Source organism: Eretmochelys imbricata, chromosome 5 (genome assembly GCF_965152235.1).
Source record: "Eretmochelys imbricata isolate rEreImb1 chromosome 5, rEreImb1.hap1, whole genome shotgun sequence".
NCBI lineage: Eukaryota > Metazoa > Chordata > Testudines > Cheloniidae > Eretmochelys > Eretmochelys imbricata.
The window spans coordinates 99,109,728-99,136,487 of NC_135576.1; the positions used below are offsets into that span (position 1 = coordinate 99,109,728).

A 26,760-nucleotide genomic window follows, 5' to 3' on the forward strand; every position below is an offset into this window, starting at 1 on the left:
CCCTGTGAAGCAAAACTAAAATTATACGTATATGGAGCCCATGAGAATCAAATCCACCAAGTTGCACACAGCTATAGCTGTAACTCACAGACTAAGGTCCTCCGGAATAACATGAGCACCAGGATTACTCAGATTGCAAACTTCTTGGGGTAGGGATTCGTTCTTCATTATCCATATATAACGTGCCTAACATAATGCAGCACTGATTTTTGACTGATGGCCTGGAGGCACAACCTCAATAAACAAACTAATAGTAGAATAAACCTGCTAACAAGTGCCCTAAGATTCTGACCATCGCTGCAAGCTGATTGCCCTCCACTCCATCATTGACTTCACTGGAAGCTGAAGACTCTCAGCACCTTGCAGTGTTGGGCCAAAGATGATTAACATTCCCCCTAGAAGGGAAGTGAATGAAAAATCTCTGTCTACACCTTTGAGAAAAACAAAACACAAGCAATGCTGGTTGTTACCTTGCAAGGCATAGGCTTTTTGAAGGTGATTTCAGCTTGAGTCCAGACTCCCTTTGGGGATTCCAAGACAGACCAGATTTTCTCTTGAACCACGTGATTCTCCTCAAAGATATAAACAGCCAGGGTGTCGCTCATTTTGAAAAATCCATATACGGCATAATAAAACCGCAGACAATACTGCAAGTTTCCTGGCAGCGAGGGGCCATACAGACGTCCAATGTACCCAGGCTGTGAGGTAAACTGTGTGTTCGCCAGCAAGTAATAACCTGCGAAACAGTGCAATTACTGAGTCTTTCTAATAAACAATTCACAAAGCCTATTCACAGGTAAAAGAAGCTTTAGTCATTTCAGCAGATTTTGGTGCTAATGAGAGTTTCCCCTAGCAGGTTAACAAATTATATAAAAACCCTGTTTGTAGTGGTCAAATCAAAATCCTAAATAAACTCCCTGCCGTTACAAATTTAAGACTGCACATGGCCAGATTCCAGTTTTCACTGGAGATCAACACTTTGCAGAATTACCTTTAATACAAAACAAAAAAACCTCAATTTTATAGCATCCTGCTGACTCCATTGGCAGCCTGACTCAATTTCAAGACTACCACTCCCCTATCAGAAGAGGTAATGCTAGGGCACTCAGCACTTTATTCACGGTCAGATTTTCACTGGATAGTTCATACAGAGGATGCAAGCCTCTCTGGCACATATGGTTGAATGGTGGTGAATGCTACACAAAAGGGTTTCTATGAGCAGTGTCAGAAACCACAATGTAAAGGATATTCCCAAAACAACCAAATATCCTGAGGCTCTGCTTTGGAGAGGTAAGAGCACCACTGGCATGCAATTCTTGCTTTTTTAATCAGCAGGATGCTTGAATAGAGTTTATATTCATGTGCCTAACACCTCTCCTTATTAAAAAAGTTACGCAAAACTCCTGACTATTACAAATTCCTACAAGTAGTTCATTGCATGCTTTGAAAAACATTATGGGACAGATCCTCAATGGGCATAAATTGGTGTTGACTATTGACTTGAATGTAGCTGCATTGATTTATATCATCTGAGGATCTGGCCCTATATTTCCATAGAGAAAGGGCAAGGGTTTTCCTGGCACTTGTGAGAGTGTAGTGATAGAAGTGCATAAGAATCCTCCCCTCTTGAAATGCAAAGGCCAGGCACAATTGCAGTCCATTTTAGGACCTTCACAGGGATGGTGCAGTGTACATGCTCCTTCTATATGACTGGGAGCTTGGGATGGTTCTCAGGGTGCCCACGACTTACCACCACCCTGCCTCAAGCAAGAGGGACACTTGTTTGTGCTTAATTAGGTGCCAGCTCCCTGATACCTCAGTCTGTTAGTTATCCTCTGGGTTATGGAATCTCTTACTTTGCCTTGCAGATTAACAGTACATGCACCCCAGCCCCCAAGCCCCTTCAAAGTGTTCCCCTGCAGGGGTCAGCACCCTGTACACTCCAAGGAACATCAGGTTTGCTCTCCCCAAGAGGAGAGGGTACATACCAGCTTGTTCGAGTCAACTCAGGATCAGTTCTTGTATAATACCACAACACTGAGATATATTTATAGTGAAAAGGATCATCAGTTGATTATCAACGATCAAGGTTTAAGAGATAATGCGTGAGAATAATGGAAACAGAAGGGTTACATATAAAACGAATCATAACACGATCCCTATAGACTAAGCTTACTTTAAGAGACTACTTTCTGTCTAAATAAATTTCTTACCCCAAATGTCCTTTGCGTCATCATTTTCCACCAAGTCTCATCAAAATCCCATTTTTATGAATGTAATCATACTGCCTGGTTACTTCCTAGATGCAGGATAAAGGGGTGTCTTCCTCGCCTCCTGTACATACCCCCACCCCAAGTCCATTTTCTTTGCACACAGCTAGGCTAACCCTGATAGCTTGTTTTCTTTTCCTGTGTGCTCCTTTTCTGTTGACGCTCTATGTAAATAGCGCTTCTATTGTGTTGGCTTGCAATGCTTAATTTACATTTTGACAGATATGCATCTTACCTCCTCTCTGGAAGAAAACCTGTTTTCCTCTTTGATTGTGACAGATGTTAAAATATATTTTCAGTACATATACACAACTCTATCATCCATACAGACATCTTGCAACAATTATGAGGATCAGTATGACATAACCTTTCATTAAAGGATGCACATGACCCTCTCTGGTGAAACAGAATGTACATGCCAGACTCAAGAGACACCTGTACTCTCTATGCACCCACTCTGTGCCCCCTTGCCAGCTGGCATTAACAGGTTCTTGGGTTACAGAGCTCCCTCTGGGGCAGTATCTCTCTGCCGTACCCCCAGTGCAGAGCAGTATGTCAATTGCATAGTCTGTTCTGGAATAAAGAGTAATTTAACCTTCATATCCAGTTGGACTTTTCCACTTAAAAGAACTTTCGATTTACCTAATCCAGTAGTGTGATCTCCAGTCCTATATGCATTAGGCTTTACTTTCACTCTGCTCCAGCCAGGGCCATCCTTGTGATCCTGATAAAAATGACACAGATCTTCCTCAAAATTGCAGCTTGCCTCAGCAGGATTGAAAGAAAATCCTGCAAAAAGATAAACATGCTCTGCTAGGAGGGGTACACTGTAATATGCATAAGTATTTTACGAACAAGAATGCCAAAATGTATTCTGTTTTATCTCGGTTTGTTCATGACTAGTAATCGTGTGTATTGCAGAAGAGAAGCAGATACATATACACACACGCTTTATACGTATGGAACACAGTTTGATGTCAGCCTGACTATCATTTTTGTATGACAAATAGATCCTATTTTCTTATATTTTGCCAAGGGGGGAAATACCTCTTTCACAGTCCCTATAAAAAAAATAAACAGGCAACAGACGTCAAAAGAAAATAAAATTTCTCCTTCAGGATGTAATGCATAAAGACACCCAGACATTTTTTTCTGTCTTACTCCATTCAAAAGATATCCAGACAAAAAGTGTGTGTATAATAATAATATTTAGATTTCCAGTGTGATAACCTTCTAAGACAAATATTTAAATTTTATTTATTCATTTAAACAAACCCTCCTTTCCTGAAAGGTAGGTAGGGGTGGATGGGGGTAGTATTTTTTATTTATGGCTGACATATGGAGCTTTGCTCAATTCACATTAGTATTGCATGTTTCACTGCACAAAGGAAAACATTACTATAAATGGTGTAATTTATTAAAGAGTTGAGCTAATCTCTTCATTCATGCTGAAGGCTTTTTGGTTTTCCTGCTGTGTGGAATTCAAAGGCCAGAGTTTTAATCTAAAAATATCTCCACCCGGCAGACTGCTTCTAATAAAAAAGGCTTCTCTCTAAGATATTCACAGATCATTTGTACAAGTTATTGGGGAAAATCAACATATGGCAATCAGGGGACGTTCCTACAGGTGGTAGGTCAGGTCTATAGGAGCTCCGTGATGGCCTGGCTCAGTCCTCCCTAGCATTACAGTACAGTAGCTAATACAAGAATTGAAAAGTCTGCTTGCTACTGCCAAGTAGGAGCTTTCCCAGAGTAAGCGTGGGGATCCGGGTGCTTAGTTTCTGCAGAAACTAAGCTCTAAGTTAGCAGCAAAAAAAAAAGAAAAAAAAAAGGGGGGGGGGGTTCAGCCCTTGTAGAAGACTGAAAACAGATCAGCCCTAACGGCAACCAACCCTATTGCAGCAGCTAGGAGGGCAAGGGAGGGTTAATGTTTTGAAGATGCTACCCCTTACAACAGCTGGAAGACCCTGAGTAGAAAGGAAAAGCAGAAAGTAAGTGCTTCTCTTCCTTTCCAGTGGACAAATAGGGTTGTGGTGGCTTTAAATTTAACAGACACCTACGAGCCAGCTGTGAAAGATAGAGGTGCCAAGCAAGGTCCAAGAACAGCACTTGGAAAAAATCCCTGCACCCTGACTCTGGGTGCTGATTGAATTCAGCTTTTCATTTGGGCATTGGCCAGAAGAGCCAGGCCCCATCTTTTGAATCAGCCTGTGACTAGTAAGTTTAGTCCTCTGACTAATGGGTGGCTGGTAGATTTTTTGAAGATCTGAGCTAATATTTGTGCACTTTTGAATCAGAACTCCTAGAAAAAAAATCAAAACTTAATGTCACTATTATACAACAAAGGATTTCAGATAGAGCTGACACAGTCTCCTGGACAGCTGGAGGCAGAGAACCACTAAAGCCGAGCAGAAAGAGAATGCAATTTCAGAAGTACTCAAAGCAACTAGAGATGGAAATAGGGGAATTGATGACAAGACTGAAAGGTTAAAAAGTAACTGAACATATTTCAACAAAACACCAAGGAAATTACTGGCATGAATTTCTCACACAGAAAAACTTAATGGGCCAAAATCAGACCTGGTGTAACTGAATGTAGCTCCACTGACAACCTAGAGTTCCGCGCATTTACAGTGGATAAGAATTTGAGTCAGGATATTTAGAATAAACTGTATTGTGTTCTAAAGAGGTAACAGACTGTATTTAGCCCATCAAATAAACAACACCTGAAAGTTAAAATAGAAGAGGAAAATATATTATCAGTATAAGTAATAAATGGATCAAAGTGCAACATTATTGCAAACATAATCAAGAACTCAAAAAAATACATAAATCCCAAGCACAGACTGTTACAAAAATGAGTAAAACCAGAACAGGAGGAGAGAAGATAGTTATACAAAAACTACATTCAATCAACCAAGACTGGTAGATTAGCAACACACCTGGGGTCTCAGTCTCATGCCCTCCAGAGAATGCATCTTTAAGCTGTGCAGATAAAGTTTGCAGAGACCATGTAGAGATAGATGTAGAAAGCAATTTCTTCCTTTTTTACTAGATCAGTACAAAATGTTTTTTTCTTCCCATTTCAAAAGAATTCATAATTGTGACCAAAAAGAATGAATAGGTTTGATAGCAAATCATTAATCATTTTGTTAGAATGTTACTTAGCAACAAAAAGCAACATTCAAACTAAACAGTATCTGGCTAGTCCAGGGACAGACACTGTATCTGCCAAGGGCTGAATACTGGCCCTAACTGCCCCGCAACAACAATCACATGGATCCATCTTGGTTCTGTTGTTGTGGAAACCTAATAAAATCCTAACAACACTCCCCTCTCAGAGGCAGCTAGTCACTCCATCAACTGAGGGAAGTGAGTAGGTCACATGACCCCAAAAGGTATCTTCTGACTTAACTCTGAAAGGGCATACCAGGCATGTGGGAAGATATTAACACTGGGACATGTCCTCACTGTGGGAAGGATACAGCCCTTGCCAGTCACCTGTGGTTTCTTGCCACCATGGCACCTTATTTATTTAATTTTGGGCACCTGTCCCTGTCCCATGCTCCCTCAGAGGCATGCTGTACCAGCTTCAGTCTCTGTGGAAATTTGTTTAACCTCAGGGGAGATAGAATCACAGCATTCCAACTAGCTTTCCAGTTGCAGCATGGAGCATGCAACTTGTCTGAGAGGAAGGGTAGACCATTCTGTTTTGGATCAATTGCCCAAATGAATGACATTCTCTACATACTTCATAAAAACTTCCATGATTCCAAGGCCAGAAGTCTGACCTTCTGTATAACACAAGCCATAGAAATTCCTCTAAATAATTCCTGCTGAACTAGATCATATCTTTTAGAAAAACATCCAATCTTGATTTTAAAATAGTCAGTAATGGAGAATCCACCACAACCCTTAGTAAACTGTTCCAACAGTTAATTAGCCTCACTGATAAATTATTTCCAGTCTGAATTTGTCTAGCGTCAGCTTTCAGTCATTATCTTGTTATACTTTTGTCTGCTAGATAGAAGAGCCCATCATCAAATATTTGGTCCTCTTGAAGGCACTTACAGACGGTGGTCAAGTTACCTGTTAACCTTCTCTTTTTTAAGCTAAATAGACTGAGGTCATTGAGTCTATCACTACAAGGCATGTTTTCCAATCATTTAATCATTCTTGTGGCTCTTCCCTGAACCCTCTCCAGATTTATCAACATCCTGCTTGAAGTGTGGACACAGTGTTCCAGCTGTGGTTGCACCAGTGCCAAATACAGAGTTAAAATCTTCTTTATTCCTACTCAAAATTTAAAATGCTGTGCTTTAGTTTTGAAGCTCTGGCAATCTACAGATTAAGGTCAGAAGGGACTATTATGATAATCTAGTCTGACTTCCTGCATAACTCAGGTCATAAAACCCAACCTAGTAATTTCTTCATCAAGCCCATCACTTCTGTTTGAGTTATAACACACCTTTTAGAATGATATCCAATCCTGAATTCAAGACGTCATATGATGGACAATCCACCATGTCCCTAAGTATGTTGTTTCAATGACTAATAATAATAATAATAATTAATAATAAATAAATACCTAGTTCATATATAGTGCTTTTCCATCATCAGATCTCAAAGAGCTTTACACAAAGGGTAAATTACCCTCACTTCTGATCTGCATGTATCATTTATTCTACAATCCCATTTCATTTCTTAAGAGGAGGAACCCAGTGGCATTGCTAAATTGAGCAGGCTAGTATTTGAATGTCACTAAAGTATATTCCAAGCACTGAAATCTACAGACTGATAAAAGGAGGCAGAGGAAGGGAGAAACTATGGAAAGTAAATACCCAAAAGAATTCATACCTGTCTGATTGCTGCAATAATTTGGAGAGAAAGAAATGTCATCAAGAGCAACATAGCCTCCTTTGGCACTATTGAAAGCAACTTCAAAAATAACCTGAAAAAATAAATGGCAATTTATTACTTATCTATTGTGTATGTCACTACAATGTAGTAACACAACTTCATCATCTGGAATTCAGACTACTTAGGAAAAACTACAAAACCTCTTTGAGAGGATAGTGCAGGTATTGGCATTCCAAGGCCGGGATGGGGACAGAGGGAGGGTGTCAGGAATGGAATCTTCTTCCCATTCTGTGAAGCATCAAGAGTCAGCAAAGAATAAACACTTTCTACTTCCTATTTCTTTTGGATAGCCCTGAGATTTAGAATAAAATAATAATAAATAAGAATAATAATAAAATATAGAGCTCAATTTTAGCTTTGAGAAATCGAGCTGTGTTAAGGGGGGTTGTGAAGGAGTAAGATCTAAGCTGTGGTTGCTGGAGGCATCCTATCTGAACAGGGAAAAGGAATAATACAGCCCAGAGAGTACACTCAGGTGCATTAGCTACCACAACTTTTAAAAGTGCATTTATTTTCAAATGAGATTGCAATGGGGTAGGCCAGGATAGAGGGCAGTAGTGCCTACTGGTCAGCCCTACCACTTGGCCCTTTAAAATGTTCAGAGGAGTTCAAAAGATACATGTAGAGACCTAAGAGTCCTGGGAATGAATGGTGCTTAGGGAAGGAATCAGAAGACCGTACCTTTTAAAGGCCCAAATCTTTCAGAGAGGGCAGGGCAAGGAAGGGGTTAGGAGAAGGGGAGCAGTATAAAGGCTTCCTCCTCCATCAGAGCAGGGAGATGCTGACAGCAGAAGTCTAGCCTGACAAACCCTCCAGACTGGAAGGCTTACTAGGAAGGGTGTTCAGCTGAGGGAAGCTGGTACAAGGCCTTGCAACTGACTAATCTAAGGCAAGAGGCATGAGGCACACTCCCAGCTCCAAGGAGAGGGCTGAGGGGAACTCCTGTTCATAAGAGAGAGCTACTGACTGCCTTGAAAAAGGGGCAAAGAACTGCTAGAACTGTACAGTCCGTCTGCTGCAGAGAGGAACGAAACTGGCTTGTAGGAGATGCCTCCTGAGCTAGTCCCAGGAGAAACTGTGAGGAATCACAGAGTCAGTGCAGGGACAACAGAGCCTGCTGATCTTATGAGGATGCTGATAAGTGAAGCAAAGGGGAAATAGTGGCGGGATTGAAGGAACAGTCCTTAACTGCCTAAATAAGGTCCCCAGACTGGAACCCAGAGGAGAGGGCAGACAGGGTTCCCCTACCTCTTCCCTAGACCAAGAGGGGAAGCTCAGGCAACAAAGATAAAAGAAGCCAAGAATATCAAGCACCAGATAGAGGCCAGGAGATGGATTAGAGTTTCCTATTTTGGGGACTGTTCTGTTAGTCCCGGAAGGGGAATGAACTGAACAGCGACCTGGCAGGAGGACTAGGCCATACATAACAAACCAACAAAAGGGGGTGCTAGACTGAAACAATCCCTGCAATGCCATACCTGGACACTAGTAGGCCCTCTGAAGGTAAGAGACATGATGACAGAGATACACATGTTCTATTTGATTTTATGACATAGTAGAGAAGAAGCGGTACGTCAGCAGCACTGACATATGGAGCTGCAATGCAAACTGTGGAAGATATAGCTATACTGCACAGGTTTTGATTTTCTTACCTCCATTGGATATGGTGCATCAAAATCAACCTTTGCTAAACTCCAGTCTGTATTCATTGTACGGTCTATCTTCCAGATCTCCTCATAAAAGCCATTTATATCTCTCATATAGAGAGTAAAAACAATGCCGCTCTCCTGCTGAAGTTGGTAATAAAAGGATAAGCAGCCGGACATGGGAGTGGTTGTCTTAGGTGAGACCAGCTGGGCCACTTCTTGGAAGTGCTTGACATAGATAGAGTCCACATACATGTAATGACCTAAAAAATATAAATATATATATATATAAAAACCCCTTAAATATATATAATGGTGAAAATGACAATTAAATAGATGTATCAATAGATGTGCAGAAATTTGATATGCTGCTTATCTACAACATATACATTGGATAACTACTGTGAGGGCCTCCTTAGAAATGCTAATAGTAGTAATACTCTCTTCACTTGACAAATTACAGATGTTGCCTCCCTTTTTCTTTTCCCCTCTTCTTCTCTCGGCACAATCCTATGAATAGCATATTGGTGAGTTGTGATTTTGAGAGACTGGGATTCCAGAGGTAAATAAGCCAATCACAACCCTTACCTGTTGTGTCTCAAGTCATTTAAGTCTTCAATTTTACCTTAAATTGAAAAAATCTGCTCTCCAAACTCACAACTGAAAAAATTCAAAGGACAGAAACTTACCATGTCCCAGTCAGATTAGAATAGAAGAAGTAGGTTACTTCCTGCACACACATGAGGTAGATTCTCAGTTGTTGAAAATTGACATAGCTACATTGACTTCAGTGGATTTATGCTGATTTACAGCAGTTGAGAATTTGACCCTTTATATGTATTTCTGTTTATCTAAACAGCATATGCATATCTGTATATTTACATTCTCTCTTTCTAGGTCTCTGATGCACACCCAGAGCTGCCACAGTTAAAGGACATAAAATAATATATATTGATCAGAGATGAGGTTTATCATGGAAAAATATTGCTCAGCATGGTGAAAATATATATAACAGTAGAGTGAAATGCCACAACCACAGGCTATTTCAGAGTTAACATTTTAAGGTTTGTATGTTGGTTTGTGTATACTTGTTGCTGGGGAGGTTCCTCATCTCTGTAGCCCAAATAATTAGTTGATATTTTATGAACTTAGAAGCTTTAGCTGTTGACCACTTCATCTTGGACTTTGAGAAGGGCTAATTTGGCTGTCTCTGCCTCTTTTACTAGTCTGGCAAGTTCCTGCCTTGCCACCAACCTCCCAACCTAGGTTTCATTTCTACTGCAGTTGGCTGAGGGCATTTTTGGTGCTTCATTGTTTCCATGCAGTGTTACCACTTGTCACAACTTAATTTTCACTGTTTGTGGCAAGCTCGTTCACAAATGGTGAAAGGTTCTCAACAATGAGTCACCAAGTGTGGGCTAGTGAAAGTGTAACATATTAAACTCAAGTTAAATTGGTTACCAATTGTTTAGCTGACTGGGGGCCAAGCAGTGTTAGACTGATACTCTGTACTCAACTCATACAATTGTGGTGGTAAAAGGCACAGCGGCATCAGTTAAGGAGGTGTTAACCATCACTTTTCATTTCCTGGTTTCTTGTTTTGTCACACACTTCACATTGTTTAAGATCTGAATTATAAGTCTTGCCTATTGCTGCCCTTAGAATGCCCTCAACTTCTTTTCTGTAAGATCAACAAGGAACTAAAAAGTCTGCCCTGTCTTTGCTAGTATAGTGTAAAAGAAGCACTTCAAGCAAAGTAGTGAAGAAAAGGCATCTACTACATAAGTTTTATGTACAAGGAGAGATCCGAAAGATCCTCTAAACCTTTAAGTGCTTTGTGTTCTATGACCTAAAGAACAGAACCCTAGTTAAGTTAAAGAAATAAAAGTCTTCTAACTCCAGCTAAGTCAATGTCATATAAATGAGTTGTGTTTCATTCCCTATACTTTCTGCTCACTGAATTCCTCCATCCAATATCAATGATAAGCAAACGCTTGGAATATGTACGGCTCGGCATTACAAGGATGAAAAGGTTTCTGTAATTGGCAGCACGTTGTCATGTACCATAATTTTAAAATCCAGACAATGAGTTATTTCAGTATTTATAAATGTGGAACAGTTTTGTCCTAGATATAGTTGTGGGTGGTTTCTTTTTTCTTAAACAGACTACAGACCATAACAATCATGTTATAAAGATTTCAGAAAATTTTTCTTAACTTTTTCAAGTTATCTGGATCACTGATGGGTTTTAATCTCTTCTTTCATGTCTGTTTTTCCCCCTACAAATGACGACAGTCAGAACAGGGTCCCAATAGAAGATTTTTAATGCATAAGTTTTACAGAGATTGTAAAACTGCATCATAGTCACTGCTCTAAACATAACAGCATTACGGTCTTTTGTTGTACTATCAAAATCAGTAGATCACATGAAAATCAATAAAGTCTGTTAAAAGGGCAAAAGAAACAGACAGCACTACGATTTGAATAGGACACCCACTTTATTTTTAGAGCACAAGTTAGGGTTTAACTAGCTTTTGCATTCACGTTCCTTCATTCAAGTTACACAGGTACTTTTTAATTTTCAGAATCTACAGCCAAAATTTGTAGAAGAGTTTGCTAATTTTGTGTGCCTCTGTTTTTCAATGCTCAACTCAAGATACCTTTTGCCTGATTTTCAGAAGTGCTAAAGACCTGCAAATTTCATTGGGGTTACATCTTGAATTCACCCAGAGACTAAAGCCGTTGCAAAATGCAGCAGTCTTCTCTAGTCTAATGTTACAACCAATAAAGGTGGTGAGAACAGATAGCGTGGTCTTGTTCCCTTGTAAGGGGCATATATTTAGAGCAGGAACCATTTATCAGGATACTAGTTCTCGGATCTATGTATAAGACATTCACTTGCTTTCTGAATTGTGGGCCAAATCCACATGGAAAATACATATTCATATGTTCAGCACAGCCCACTTAGAAATGGCCACTCAGCCTGGTATAATTTCTAATACCTGCTGAACAGAGCTTTTGGTAATACATATGGTTTTAAGGAGAATTCTATCTTTTAGCCTTTCTTACCACTGAGGGAGGAAAGTGAACTTTTTTCCCCATGCCAAGTTCCTTGTATGTTTAAAAGAGAAAACACATCTTTTATATGTCTGAAGCAACTGATTCACAAACTAGATGTCTAATATTTACAAAGCAGTGTCCAAGAAGAAGTTTTTTCATATCAAAAGCAACTCAAAACTTCTACTTTTTCGTTTGCTACAAATTTTTTTTTTTTTTAAATTTGCTGTTCTTTCAGTGAGCTATAAGGCCCTTACATCTGCTCAAGTCTGGACTGGGTGAAGAGTGGAATGTAAAAGATGACAGGAACATGAGACTAGAGTAAAGGAGCACAATACAAAATGAGGAAAAGTTGCCATGAGAGCGATACTTAAGGCCTGATGTTTCAAAGACTTATGCACGTGCTCAGCTCTACACACTGTGAGCAGACTGCTCTTAAACCAGTGGCAGACTTAGAGTTAGTGGGGCCCTGTGCACAGCTTCATTTTTGGGGTCCCCCCTTGGGGACCCAGCCATGAAAAAGAACATTATCCTCTTACCTCCCCCACCCTGTTTTTCATTCTTTTTTTCTTCATCCTCCTCCTATATTATAAGTAATGAGAAGTAAATGAAAATAAAGTGCGGTACCTTGATTGGGTCAGGGGGTTGCGGTTCGAGCGGGGGGGTGAGCGGGCTCTGGGAGGAGGTTTGGGTGAGGGGTGCAGGCTCTGGATGGGGGGCAGGGGAGCAGTGCTTACCTCGGGCAGCACGGCTCCCAAAGTGACCAGGACACACACCCCTCTGGCAGTAGCTCTTAGCCAGGGGCAGGGGGTCTCTGTTGGCTGCAGTTCCTGGCCAATGGGAGGAGTGGAGTCAGCGCTCAGGGTGAGGGCAGCGTTCGGAGACACACACACGCCGAGGGGCTGAAGGGACATGCCGGCCGCTTCCAGGAGGAAAGCGGCATGGGAGGGAGGGAGGCAGAGCAGGCAGGGAGCCACCTTAGTCCTGCTGCTGGCATGTCTCTGCGCACCCCTTGAGGGCAGGGGAACTGCCTCCTCCCCTTTCCCCCCTAGGGGCATGCAGAGATGTGCCAGCAGTCGGCCGCTTCCGGGAGTGGCGTGGGACCATCGGCCACGGCATGCAGGCAGCCGGGTCTCAGGGCAGGTTGTCAGATATTTATCCTGCATTTGGGGGGCCCCCTGTCTTTGGGGGCCTGGTGCCACAACATGGTGTGTTTCATGGTAAATCTGCTCCTGCTCTTAAAGCAGGCTGCTCACAGTGCACAAAGTTAAGTATGTGCATAAAATCTTTGTAGGATCAGGGCCTAAATTATTCAACAGACAAAAGGGCTTAGTCTCCTATTAATGCTGCAGATGCAATTGATTCCTATCATCATTGGTGTGTTACTGTACTTACATATGAAAGTTACCTGACCACTGAAAGTAAAACGGACCCAAAAGAGTGATGGGAATGAGAGAAAATGATGAAGACAAGAACTTAATGAGAAAGAAGAAACAGGATCAAAGCCTTTAGAATCATAATAAGTATTTTCCATCACTAACATCTAAGTCATCTAGCCCATTCTCCATCTGCCAATGCAGGATTGTTTCTTACAGTATTTTTTCCAATACTTTGTCTATTCTTGTTTTAAATATCTCAAGCCACGTGACTCCCACATTCCAATGTGAGAAACTTAGAACAGGCAAGTATTGGAATGAAAAATAAATGGACTTTTTTTTTCCAGTCACATACAATATTAAGTAGTAGATGAGGGGAAATATAAAGAGAGCAAGGTTGAGAAAGAATGCGTTTCACCTACTCTCTGAGGTATTTACACTAGCTAGGAAAGGACTGGAGAATAGCTGGCCTTTACACCACCTTTGATCCCCTCAGCCTAGATCTGAAGGAAATCGCCTCAGAAGGAGTAGCAAAAAGAGGAATTATGAGTAGCAAGGATCTGGCCTCCTAACTTTCTCTTAAAACGCAGCCCTTCCTTTGCACCATTATAAATGTCACAATATTATTCGCCAACCATTTATTTTATTTTTCTTTGACAACAGGGTAAGCAAAAGTAAAGTCCTAGTTTATCTTTCGATCATGTGACCTGGTTAGGTCGGTTAGTTGCTACCACAATACAAAAATTAAAAGTTAGATGCTTTTGTGGGCACAGATTATTATTAGTTTAGATAATCTACTTGTTGCTTACCCAATTCGCTGTTAAATGTATGGTCTCTGGGGAAGATGGATTGTGAATTTCGAACGTTGCCTCCACCAACAAACCAGTTTACATTGGGGTTCCATTGGTTCATGAAGCCACAAAGATGATTTTCTTCAAAGTCACATTCTGCAATTGCAGATAACATCATGAAGATCACATATGTTCATTACAGAAGCACCAAGAAAGGCTATTGCTAAGCATCTACTTTATTGTCTTAGTAGAGACCACATGTTAGCCTTCTGCAATCTAAGAAAAAACACCTACAGGGCTTACTAGCTAGCCATGAAAGGAAGCAATGTAAACTGCCACACTACCATAGCCAATGACCCTTGATGTGTGCTATGAACTATTGTGTCACGTCCTGTTCAATCCTGCTTGTTCTTTTGACATTTGCTAAAGTATCTCACTAATTGCTGGAACTTAGCACCAATTAAAATATTGCAAATGCCAAAACAGGGACTCAATGTACTACTTTCTGACCCTTATCAGGTCTGTCAGACCAGAGCTCCCACTGGTGAACCACAGTGGGTCCAAGAGAGGCTGGAATGGGGCTCAGTGAAATGGGGTGTATGTGCAGGGAGCTATGGTGATGGGCTGGCTGGGCCCTGTAGTCACAGGCAGGTAGACAGGCTGGGGAGCATAGCTGGATAGCTGAGATTTATAGCAATGACTACTGTAATTGGAGCAGGGCTGGTAAAACAGAAAGGCCCCCTGTCTACTGAATGTCCATTGCAGAGCCAAACAGATGTAATGATTATTTTTAAACTTCATGTTTAAAAAGTAGCCTGCCCAAAGAAGAGTAAAGTATGCGTGAATTATCAAGCATGTGATGCTTGTGATAAGTAAGTTATTCAGAGCACAATAAAACGTTACTTTGAAATGTTATCTTTTAGTGTGTAACGTATACACACAAGAATGGAAAAATGCAGATTCATCCACCACTAAATTTACCTAAAAATTTAAATATTTCCTGCTCATTGCAATTTTATTACTTTGGTAGGGATCTCTGGGAAATATCATGGGGAATTAAGGGATTTAAAATTCCTCCTTTACGTACAATCATCAACACAACTGTAACTATGGAGCTGCTCGGACATCTGCATAATGAAGCATGAATGGACAGTTAGTCATAGGGTTGCAGCTGTTACGTCCAGTACTTGCAGCAGTCTAGTTTTCTGAGTCCTACAGTAGATCTTGAATGTGCAATAAATAGCCCAGAAATATATACATTTAAGTGAAGCTCTCTCTCTGCCATAGAGACCTATATATGTGTGTGTGTACACACACACACACACACACACACACACACACACACACACACAGAGTTTAAATATAGTGAACTTTTTACATGGACTATGCTAGACTATTCTCTAATAAAAAATATTTTTTGTTTTCATCTATGCACATGGGGAGAGGGATGGTACTTACCAATACAATATCCATTAGTTATTTTAATTTCAAAAACTGCTATACTGGCAGAATTATCTTGTCCCAGTACACCTTCCAGTACAATCTGGAAAATATAAACACAATAGTATAATTGGGTGCTAGTATTTCTGTTACTGTATATAATATCGAAACTTTAAAATTGTGATATTAGAGTAGCTAAATAAATGTAGCAGTCTTGTCCTGTGTTTAATCACTAGAGGTGCCCTTGCTGGGCAACAGAGAGGCCAAGGATGGAATGGGCATGGAGACTGTACTGCTCTCTTTCCTCTAAGTCAGCGCTAAAGCACATTGATGGATAGTGAGAGGAAGCCTGCATTTTACCCACTGTGTTATACCTGTTTTGCAGATAACAGACTTCAGACCCCTCTGTTGTTGATATGGCACCTTCAGATGCACATTAATTTACTATAAAGAGATAAAACACCCACAGATCCTCTCTCTCAAAACTTCACCATTATGGCTACCCTTAAGTAGGATGGGCTGAGTAGGCCCAGGCAGCTGACTCCAGCTTCCCCTGGCTAATACTCCTCCTACATGGGAGGCAGCCAGTGGTGAGCTGGAGCCGGTTCAAACCGGGTTGCACGAACCGATTGTTACATTCTGAAGCCAGTTTAGAACCGGTTGTTAAACGGGTGGGCAAACCCTGGCCCGCGGGCCACATCTGGCCCACGGGACCATCCTGTCCGGCCCGCCTGAGCTCTTGGCTGGGGAGGCTCCCCTGAGAATCTCTTTTTAATTTTTACTCACCCGGTGGCGCTCCGGGTCTTCGGCGGCAGGCCCTTCACTCGCTCCAGGTCTTTGGCGGCGGGTCCTTCAGTGCCACCGAAGACCCGGAGCGAGTGAAGGACCTGCCGCGAAAGACCTGGAGCGAGTGAAGGAACCGGTTCTTCAGCTTTTGGCAGCTCATCACTGGAGGCAGCTATGGCTGCAAGTGCTCCAGAAGCACATATCCAAAAGAGACATGTCTGAGCAGAATGGGAATAAGGCCATGACTCTGGCCCCTGGGCCCCAGCTAATGCTGGCAATGCAAACACTTAGGAGTTCTGCATAGTACTGCTGCTATATAGATATATCAATGTGCCTCCCATTCCTCCTGAAGGCTATTGGGAAAAATTCATTTCTTAGGTATCTCCAGTGACTTGAACAGCATTACATCACAGATGAATTTAACCTAACATGTTTTACACAAGCATGGAACCTGCTCCTGCTCCCACTAAAATCAATAGAACATTTCTCATTTTCTTTCCTGGGGATAGGCTCAGATATAGAATTACCACAGCTGGGGCAGAGCACATCCCTTCCACCTCAGCTCAGGCTCTTATGCTTGTGTGTATGCACAGTTTGGGGACATTAAGGGGGAATGACCATCCTTATCATTCCATCACCAGGTATTCTTTATTGTCCCCATGAGCCCTATGACAAAGACAAGAACAAAAGCATGGGCCTAGTGTAGCTACTGCCACCATTCAAGACAATGACTTTTTTCCACGGGTACTTGCTGAAGTTTTCTAAGTGTGTATGTCAACATAAATGGAACCTGGGGATGGTACTAATGCAGTCACTCAGTGAGGCGGTGATGTCACAGGGACATGGAGAAAAAGGCTTCTAGAGGGTTCAGTGAGAGTTAGAGACAGCTAGTGAGGTAGTACAAGAGCTAGCAATGAGTTGGGAGCTTTGAGACCAGACTGTGAAGTGAAGAAAGCTACTGCCAGATACTCTATGGAAAAGAGCTTGGGTATCAATACTGCCCTGTAAGCCTCGAACCCTCTTCTCCTTTGAGGGCAGGGGAGCAGAAACAAGAACCAGTGAGGGTGGGAATAACAAAAGCTAAGCAGCTCTCTAAAGAAGAGTGGTGACTGGAAAGTAATTACTGATCTGGGGGCATAGCTGATTAATCCAAGTGGGGGTAAGAGTTGATTAATTTGGGGAGGTTATTAACCTATTTTGTTGGTGGGGGGCAGCATTAATTTGGATTTTAGGGACTGAACATATATGGAGGTCAGCATTAACTACTTGATTTTAGGGATAGAATTAATAGATTGCTATCCCGAATCAATCTCCAAATCAATCAGTTTTAAAATGCCTAGATGCCCTGGAACCAGCAGCTAACAGGTTACAGGAAGGATTAATTCTTTCATCCCTGGCAGTTACATAAACTGAGTATCATGCACTCTATAGGAGTTTTCTGAAAGACCTTAAAAAGTGAGGTTCTATTTGCACCAAAAAACCACCTTTAGTGAAGTAGAGATCTGTTTATGTACGTGCAGTTCTATGCCTACTCTTTCAGTCCAGTTACCATGCATGCTCAGATTGGACCACTCTGGCAGCCCCAGCTTGATGCCAGGCTTATTTGGAGAATTGTCCCTGACAACATTTCAGCAACTATGTATTAAATGTGAAATCCTTTGTGCACCTAACTTCCACTGAATTCAATGGGAGTTTTGCATACATTAAGCCTGCACGTTCAGGTCCTTGAACACGTAGCAGAGGAAAGTGTGTGAAAACCAGAGAGAGTCTGGGTTCCAGTGAAAAAGATTTCATTTTCCACTGAGTTCTCTTTCTGTGCTCTCACTACTCAAAGATCCACCTACTGAAAACAACAATGAAAGCCAAGAAGAATGTCAATGTTGTTTGTAGTGTTGTTGTAGCTGTGTTGGTCCCAGGACATTAGAAAGATAAAGTAAGTGAGGTAATATTAATCTTTTAGTGGACCGACTTCTGTTCATGAAAGAGACAAATTTGTGAGCTACTCAGAACTCTTCTTCAGATCTATGACAGTTTGTTGAATACGGATTACTTTTTCCAGACCTGAAGAAGAGCTCTGCACTACAAATAAAGCTTGTCTCTTCCACCAACAGAAGTTGGTCTGTTAAAAAGATATTATCTCACCCACCTCATCTCTCCTGTTCAACAAGAGCCAGTACATTCCAGCATGTACACAGTAAATCCAGTACTATCTTCTACAATTGTACTTACTTTGTACGTTTTTGTGGTGTTTCTTAAATCAAGACTGGCTATGAGCCAGCTATCTGAAGGCTCCTTGGCTGACCATAGTAAATGATCAAAGCTTTCTCCTTGTAACCTCAGATACAGGTTTAGCCTGGTAGAATCAAATGACGTCTCTGAAGCTGTTGCAATCTGATATATAAGCCTGATGCAGCTCCACTCTTCAGAATATAGTTCAGGACTGGTAAGTACTGCTTTCTCATCGTGAGTTCCCCAGGAAGTATCCACAGAAATGTAATGGCCTAGGAACACAAACATACACAAAAATAGGGCAATAAATGTCAGACACTTTACCTGTGCATCACTAGATAAAAGTATTCATTTTAGGGAGGAAATGTTGTGTAGAGGTTAGAACAGGACATTGAGCCAGGACTCCTACATTTTGTTTCCTGCTCCTCCACTGACATACTGTGCAAGACATTTAATCTCTCTGACCAATTTACTCATCTGTAGACAAGATATAATCTACCTTACAGGTACTGAGAATCTTAATTAAAGTTTGTAAAATGCTCTGAGATCCTAAGATGAAAGATGCTATAAGTGCGAAGAATTAATTTTTTTAACAAATTTCAGTTATTTTACTCAAGTATTATCCTTTAAAACTATACTTTTATGGAGTGATTGTTTATACAGATAATAAATGGATATCCTACAGGAATATTCCATTATTTTCTGGACAGAAACATCTCTAGCTTCATTTTATAATTCAACTTTTTTAAAAATAAAAATATATTTTAACTGACACTTAGTAAAATCTAAGCACTTCTCATAGTTTTGCAGTAGAACTTGAAATAAGCTGTTGGCAGTTCTTTCTAAGGTTACTACTGAAAATATACACTAATATGTACAAATGCCCTGATTCATCAAAGCACTAAAGCACATGCTTAACTTTAAACACATGAGTAGTCCCCAAAGAGGTAATGGAACTAGACTTATACTTAAAACTAACTACATGCTTAAGTGTTGTTGTTGTTTGTTTGGAATATTATCTGGCCAAAACGAGTAGATAGCACAAGACCCCACAAAACTACCCTGTGGCCAGTCTGATGCTATCTTCTATATTTGCATATCACCTAGACCTCCTGTAAAATGATCTTAGGCAATCTACTGGGAACACATAAGGGACAAATCATAGAATATCAGGGTTGGAAAGGACCTCATCTAGTCCCCTGCTCAAAGCAGGACCAATCCCCAATTTTCACCCCAGATCCCTACATAGCCCCCTCAAGGATTGAACTCACAACCCTGGGTTTAGCAGGCCAATGCTCAAACCACTGAGCTATCCCTCTCCTCCAAATGTTATTCCCATTGCCCACTCTAAATGGTTAGGCTGGGAGCCAGGACTCTCTGGGGGCAGGGCTGGGAAAAATTCTGTCAGAGTGAGTGGGTGGATCTTCAGAGCTGCAGTAGTATCACATGCCCCATCACTCCCTTCTGTCTGGTTTTTTGCTCAGTGGCTCCATATGGCTACAAATTCAGGGCCCCATTCAGCAAGGTATGTAAGGGAGTGCTTAACTTCAAGCACATGAGTAGTGTTGAAGTTAGCAAAGTACTTAGACATGTGCTTAAACTGGGACCTGAGTGAGCACAGCCTAATTCCCAAGATCGCGACTGCAATGACAGTGGAAAAGTTAATCCATCTCACATTCAGAAGGCTTTGGCCCTCTGTATAGCAAATAACCCAGAAACATAGAGCTTGATTCACTGTCCCTCCACATTCTTTGTTCCACTCCTGTAGCCCAAAGGGAAGGAAACTTGGTGGTCCTGTGACCCCAGCAGGTGTAGAGCTGACATACACAGCTCCCAACTTACCCATTCTTAAACCCCTGGCACAGGCTACACACTGGGGCAGAGGTTGGGGAGTAAGTGTGGCTGAAGTATGGTGTGCTTCAGCTATCCTCTGCCAGCAAATAATCCACTGATCGCTTTTGCCACTGGTGCACATTACAGCATCCCCCAGGCAGCTCTCTGACACCCTCTGCAGCTCTGAGTGGCAACTCTGGACAAGAGAAATTCTGGCCCATAATGTATATGCTTGCACTGTAAGCTCTTTGAGAGTTGCTTACAAATATTGGCTGTTTGCCTCCTTCAAATAGCTCCTCAGTATGCCATTTATTTTGATCAAATATGTGACTGCTGCTCACACATCCAAAGCACAACCTATTAAAAATCTTTGTTGTATTTTTAGGAATGGATTTTCACATCTTGCCATGATCTCTCCTTTCAAGATAGACATCTACAGTACACTCTTTTAGTCCCTAGGCCTTGGAATACGTGCATTATGGCATGTTAATCATGGGTGACTTGCTAATGCAGCAATATGTAAAAGAAAAACAAATCAAGGGCCAAAAATTTAAAAATAGGCACCAAATGTGCTTGCCATATATGAGAGCGTGCAGCTAAACAGGTAACTGCGTATATAAAAGATGCAGTTGCATGTGCAAGTCAAGTAACGCACAGTATGTTTGTGAGGGTTTGTTTTTCTCTCTTCGTACCAAGATCTAGTATGGTATTATGAAATGTTTATCTAAATGATATTTTAAAAAGACAGGAATTCTATAACAATTAATATACCCTCTGAAAAATATTATCTTCTTATCTCCAACAGGTTTGTCCTTCCTCTAATCCATTCTATGACAGATATTCTTGCTTATACACAAGCAAGTGATTAAATATACTCCTGCTTGTGAAATGTGAATGGTTTTAATCACAGTTTTCCTTTAGTATACAGTTTTCCCAGTCACTCAAATTGCAGGAAGAAATTGGTACAGAAATGTATTTATGGATTTTTACCTAGTTTGAATGATCAGCTTGCATGTATTTAAAAACCTGTTTTTACATGCACAAAGAGAGAAAACTTTAGGTCTGATTCTGATCTCACACTAGATTTACATCATTGTAATTCCACATATTTCAGTGGAGTGACTCCTGATTTACAGTGGTAATTGACATCAGTAGGCTCCACTTTCAGAAAATGCATGCAATTTTTCTAAAAATTCTAAACAGAATGATGCGGAAACATTGTTAGGGGGTTTGTTTTGTATCGAGTTAACCAGCAATATCCAGCTCAGGCAAGGAATTGGATTTTCAAGATGGTCCTACTTTTGCCCCGTTTTAACACATGGATACGAAGAAACATATAATTCAGAGTCCAGACATTGCAATTGCTGTTTAGATTTCAGTCCTATTTTAGTCTAGAATTTATGAGAAACCCCAAAGGAAACACAACCTCCTTATGGCTGCAAACCATAATACTCACCATTTTGTGTTTTTCAAAAATAGATTAGTATAAAGACAGGGAAAAATACATTCAGATAGAGACCTCAAATTACCAGCTACGGGACTCAACTGCCTTTCTAACTTGAAAACTTAATTATAAGTAGACTAGGGTCTACTTTTCTCTCATAAATGGTAATTTGTTTTAAAATGTCCTCTAGTGACTCCAGTCTAGATGTTTATGCCACATAAATTTGATGCTGCTCCTTAAATACATGATACACTTGTTCTCATTTGCTCTAGACTCCCCGGGAAAGCGAACAGCATATTTGATCGCAAAGCTGGAAAGCCTGTCTCTTGAGTCGTCTCTTTCAGATTAATTTGACCAGTTCATTGTTATATGCTAAAGCCCTTTTGCAGCAGAGGTGAGGAGACTAAGAGAAGCTCGGTTCTATAAGATGCTGAGCACTCTGACTTCAGTCCAGCAAAGCACTTCAGTACATACCTAATTTTAAGCATTTTAAACATTGCAGGATCAAGCTCAGATGGAGACAAAATTCTAAACCTCTTACAAATGAATAGTGGCACTGACTAATATGCTGCTATTGCAGCACAAGGACACTGTCCAGCAGAAAGGACTACAAGGACTTGGTCCAGAGCGATGGTGGGAGAGAAGTTAAGGGGCGTTTATGAGGGGAGTAAGCTCCCCAAAGTAGAGAGGTGTGCATATGCAGAGTTGTCCTTCCTCCAGCCAGAAAAGAAGAAAAATGTTGCCTCCAGAAGTTCTCTCCTGTTTGGGGAAACCTTTGGAAGCGGCTGAACTTGGTAGATCTCTTGTTAAAGGCTTTTTGTGGAGATAACTTTTAAGGCAGAGTTCTCATTGAACCTAATTTTAATTTTCTAGCATTTCATATATACAAATATTCCTCAAAATCCCATTCCCTTCCACAGTATAGAACATTTCATTTACTAGTGATCACAGAGAGTTGTCAGCATGGACCAGACTGCAACAACCATATGCCCTAAGTAGCTGCTTCATCCTAGGCACAGACCAGAGAACAATGACCCAGTCACAATTCCTCCCCTGCTCGCCCCTTGCTCTGGGTGGGGAGTATGGTACTTCAACCATTTTCTTGGAGCAGTTTACTCCCAACTGTGCCACCCAGCCAGCTACTGTGGCTGGAAAGTTGGTGGGAGGTACCAGAGCCAGGGCTCCTCCAACTCTCCATCCTCTCCCCACCCACTTGCTTGCAGGAGGGAATATGAGGCAAATAATTCCCCTTTTTCACTTGTGGCTGGAAGACAGTCTAAGCAGGGTCAAACAGGGGAGTAAGTTCGTCTTACCCTCTGTACGTCCAAGCAAGGGCAGTGACAATCTAGACCTGCGGCTGAAGGAATAAATCCTGCAAACCCAACGGATGTCAGTGGGACTGCTCACGTCAGTAAAGTTTGAAAGACGAGGCCTTTAAACTCCCATGGGTGAGTATGTCTCTGACTTTGCTTCTCTAGTAATCAGTTTCTTAAAGACCGACATCAGTTTAAATTGATTAGGCTATAACCTTGCCATTTTTTCCCCACACAAACACTGCACTTCTAGATCATAATGATTTTATCTTTACTTAGCAAATTTCAGTGTTTCAGTGCTATTATAGTAAAATCTGAAGGGCATCAATATATCACTAAGCAATGATTATATCAGCGGTTTTTTTGCAGCATTTGTTCCTCAAAACAGTAAGAAAATTATGCTGATTGCACATTCTATGAGTAACATGAAAGACAGGAAGCCAGATATTGTGGCTAACAAACTAAACTACAAGCCATTTAAAAAAAAAAAAGATTACAAAGCATTTGTAAGAACTAAAAATTACCAATTCTGCAGATGTAACAGGGTGTAAACATTTGGAAGTGTAACCACAAATATGTTCCACCCTTCACAGGGGTTTATGTCTGGTACAGCTGTTCATTCAACCTAGCAACAGTACAGTTTTAAGGGGGAGGGGAAAAGGGAAAACATGTTTATAAACGCAAGTTCCTGAGGAAACATTATTTAATAATGTGAACTGGAGAAATCTGAGTGAAAATTTTATTAAGCATTAATTTATGCCCCCAAATCCATGGATTTGCAAGAAATGCCTTGAAGTTACAAGTCATGTGACTGTTTCCTCTGTACCCACCATACAAAAAATTAGGAGAGGATCATCAAGGTTTCTAGGAGCAACAACTTGCTCTATGGAGATCTCCTTTGGCACAGCAATATCCAGTTTTATTTTTTAACATACCATTCTATTGCCAAGAATAAAAGAACAAAGTAGACACCATTTTTGTAGATGTCCACACCGTATTACATAATATGTGTTAAGCTTTGCTCTTCCTGCAACAATGGTTAGCTAACAAATGCTATTTCCCAAAGCCATGCAGAAATCATTTTGCACAATTAAGTTTGCACTGTGAAGGCAGTGTTTTGATCTGGTTTAGGTTCAGGTTCAGGTTCGATTTAACAGCACTGAAATCTTACTGGCTGTTCTCATGCGATTTTGGCTGAAAATAGCAGAAGTTTCAGGAGAATAAACTTGAGGTGTTCAGCTTCAGGATTCCCTATTTGGTCCAACCTTTTTTGCAAGGAAAAAAACTGTGTTTAATTTGCCGAAGTTCTCTGCCTGCCTCAAATATTTTCAGTTTTTCCACCAGAAAACTGAACACCTGAAAACCAAATACTTTTGGCTGAAAATTTAAAGTGTTTTGGTTTTCAACTTTCCAACAAAAAGTAGAACAAAACAAAAAGTTTCTGCAGAACAAAACAAAGCAAAAAAAAAAAAAAAACCCACCAACACCTTATTTTCCAAGCAGCTTTAGTTATTTTAAGACACTTTACCTATAGTTTTACATTTTATAAAATGAAAGGACTCAGCACATTAGCACAAAAGTAGAGCCCAATAGTTAAACAAAAGGACTATCCTGGGAGAAGAAAAAAATATCTGTGTGCACATTGCATTAATATTGACCTTCTCTGAGAAGGAATTACTTTATACCATACAAATCCAGTTTAAAAAAAAAGGGGAAGGGTGGAGAGAGAATCATCCAGTAGATTCAAAGGCAAACCATCTATTCATTATTTTCATATGGGCACAGACTTTCATGCCAAGGTTAGAGAATCAAATTTAAATTGTAACTATAGCAATCTCAGCATGCCCATTCAAGGTTTGGCACAGCTAATGCACTGCCCTGTATATACAGAAGCATGCCTTTTGGCAAACTCTAGCCCTAACTTAATGAAGGTGAAGCCTACATTCCAAATAGTCCACAAATTATAGCGTTACTGTTCCTACAGCAATGCAATCTGACTGCATTGCACATATGTAGTATTTTCTATTCTTGTTAAATTGTGGCTGAGTGTATTTCTGTTTAGGTTGTTCCATTTATACCATAAAATGTACATGATGTGCACAGTGGTCAAATTAACATTGTGGCAGGAACCTTAATTTTCACTCGTACTGACTTAATCTCTTAAACAGTTTATCCTTAAAAGTGACTACGGAAAGAACTTTTTAGGGTTCCACGTTTATTGTCCTTCAGTGACTGAAACCTTTTGGGTGAAGCACCTGCTGCACCATTCCGACTGCAGTGTAGGTGAGTTCCTGCCCACAATGGTAAGTCACTGTCCTGGGTGCGGTGGTACAGGCAGAAATGGTTTAAAGGCCTTCCTCTGAAGAGATGTGCCCCTACTACTACTAAGCAATATATTTACTGCTTTTTGCGTGTGGGCACAAGGTACTTTTGAAGCATTGCTACTACCAGCGGTGGTAATGCCTTTTTGCCTTGATCTATCAGCCCAACTGTAACAATCTGGCAAGTTCAGTATATGCTGCTGTTTTCGGATTTAAAACATCTGCTCCACTACAATGATCTCATTGGTGATACTTAATTGTAGACTTTTTGGCAACAATTGTGACCTTTCTTTGCTCTCCCTCTAGATGTCCCAAGATTCTTACATCATGTACAGATTATACCAGATTCTCTGTTTGTTCCAAATGCAAGCATATGGGTTTGTTTTCTTTTATAACAGCCTCATATACTTTTATTCTCTTCTCAAGTTTTCCTTTGTTGTTTTGTTTTTTTTTTTTTTCCAACTGCTGCATCAGCTTCAGGGGCCTGGTGTTAAAAGCATTCAGAAGTCCTTTTAAGTTGCTCATATGTGTATTTTGTTTGTCAAATCGGTTAGCTACTGCAGTAAAAGCCTCCAGATATGCTGAATTTTCCCATTTATTGTTTCCAATAGCTCTTTCAAGAAGCCATGCCTGTGATTTTTGTTCGTACATTTGAGCAGGATGGGGGTCAGATTCTGAGACCCCTCTGTGATAGCGGTTTTTGAATTGGAAGGGAAATCATTTAATAAAGTATTTCCTTTATTCTTTGGCATCTTAGAAAAGTTTCCATGATCTTATATGCTTTAAAAATATTTAAAAATAAAAAAGCAGCTAAAAAGGAAACATCCATGCATTCATTTGTTCACAGTCCAGTTCTCTTGGGTTCTGAACTCCACCTCTTCTTTGAATTATGTTTTTGACAAGAATCAACATTCTGGAGAAGGAGACCTGGGCGTTCTTACTAGACAATTGTTTGTTCTGCCATATACCAGTACAGAATAGCCCTAACACCTCCGGGAGAAATGTTAATTTTTTCTCTTTAATCTATTGAACTTCTGTCGATTGTTTCCCTCTTTTATTTACACAGATGCACAACATGACAGAGTGGGATATATCTGTATGAAATTATGAACTCCATCTTGTATTATGTGTTGAACACATCTAAACTTGCCCAAGGTACTCCTACTCAACTGCACTCCAGACAGCGTCGCTGCCTAGGAAGGGTACATAATACCTCACTGAAGGACTATCTCCATGAAGCCATCAAAGCTGCAATCTGGGGCCATTAAATTTGATAGTCTGTCAGCTGTTGTCCCCCCCCGAACAATGAGCTCCTGTGTAGAAAAAAAATGTAG

The 26,760-nt window shown here is 40.7% G+C and overlaps 1 protein-coding gene across 1 annotated transcript in view; it reads right to left on the reverse strand.

Moving 5' to 3' along the window:
- The window catches only part of MAMDC2 (MAM domain containing 2), a 98,525-nt gene that overhangs the window by 36,912 nt on the left and 34,853 nt on the right, over positions 1-26,760 (reverse strand). Inside the window, exons 3-9 of the mRNA XM_077816408.1 lie at positions 18,516-18,787; positions 15,519-15,603; positions 14,079-14,216; positions 8,843-9,099; positions 7,128-7,221; positions 2,913-3,059; positions 471-736 (exon numbers count right to left, since the gene is read on the reverse strand). Coding sequence (XP_077672534.1) covers positions 471-736; positions 2,913-3,059; positions 7,128-7,221; positions 8,843-9,099; positions 14,079-14,216; positions 15,519-15,603; positions 18,516-18,787 — 1,259 coding nt within the window. The remainder of the gene's footprint in view (positions 1-470; positions 737-2,912; positions 3,060-7,127; positions 7,222-8,842; positions 9,100-14,078; positions 14,217-15,518; positions 15,604-18,515; positions 18,788-26,760) is intronic.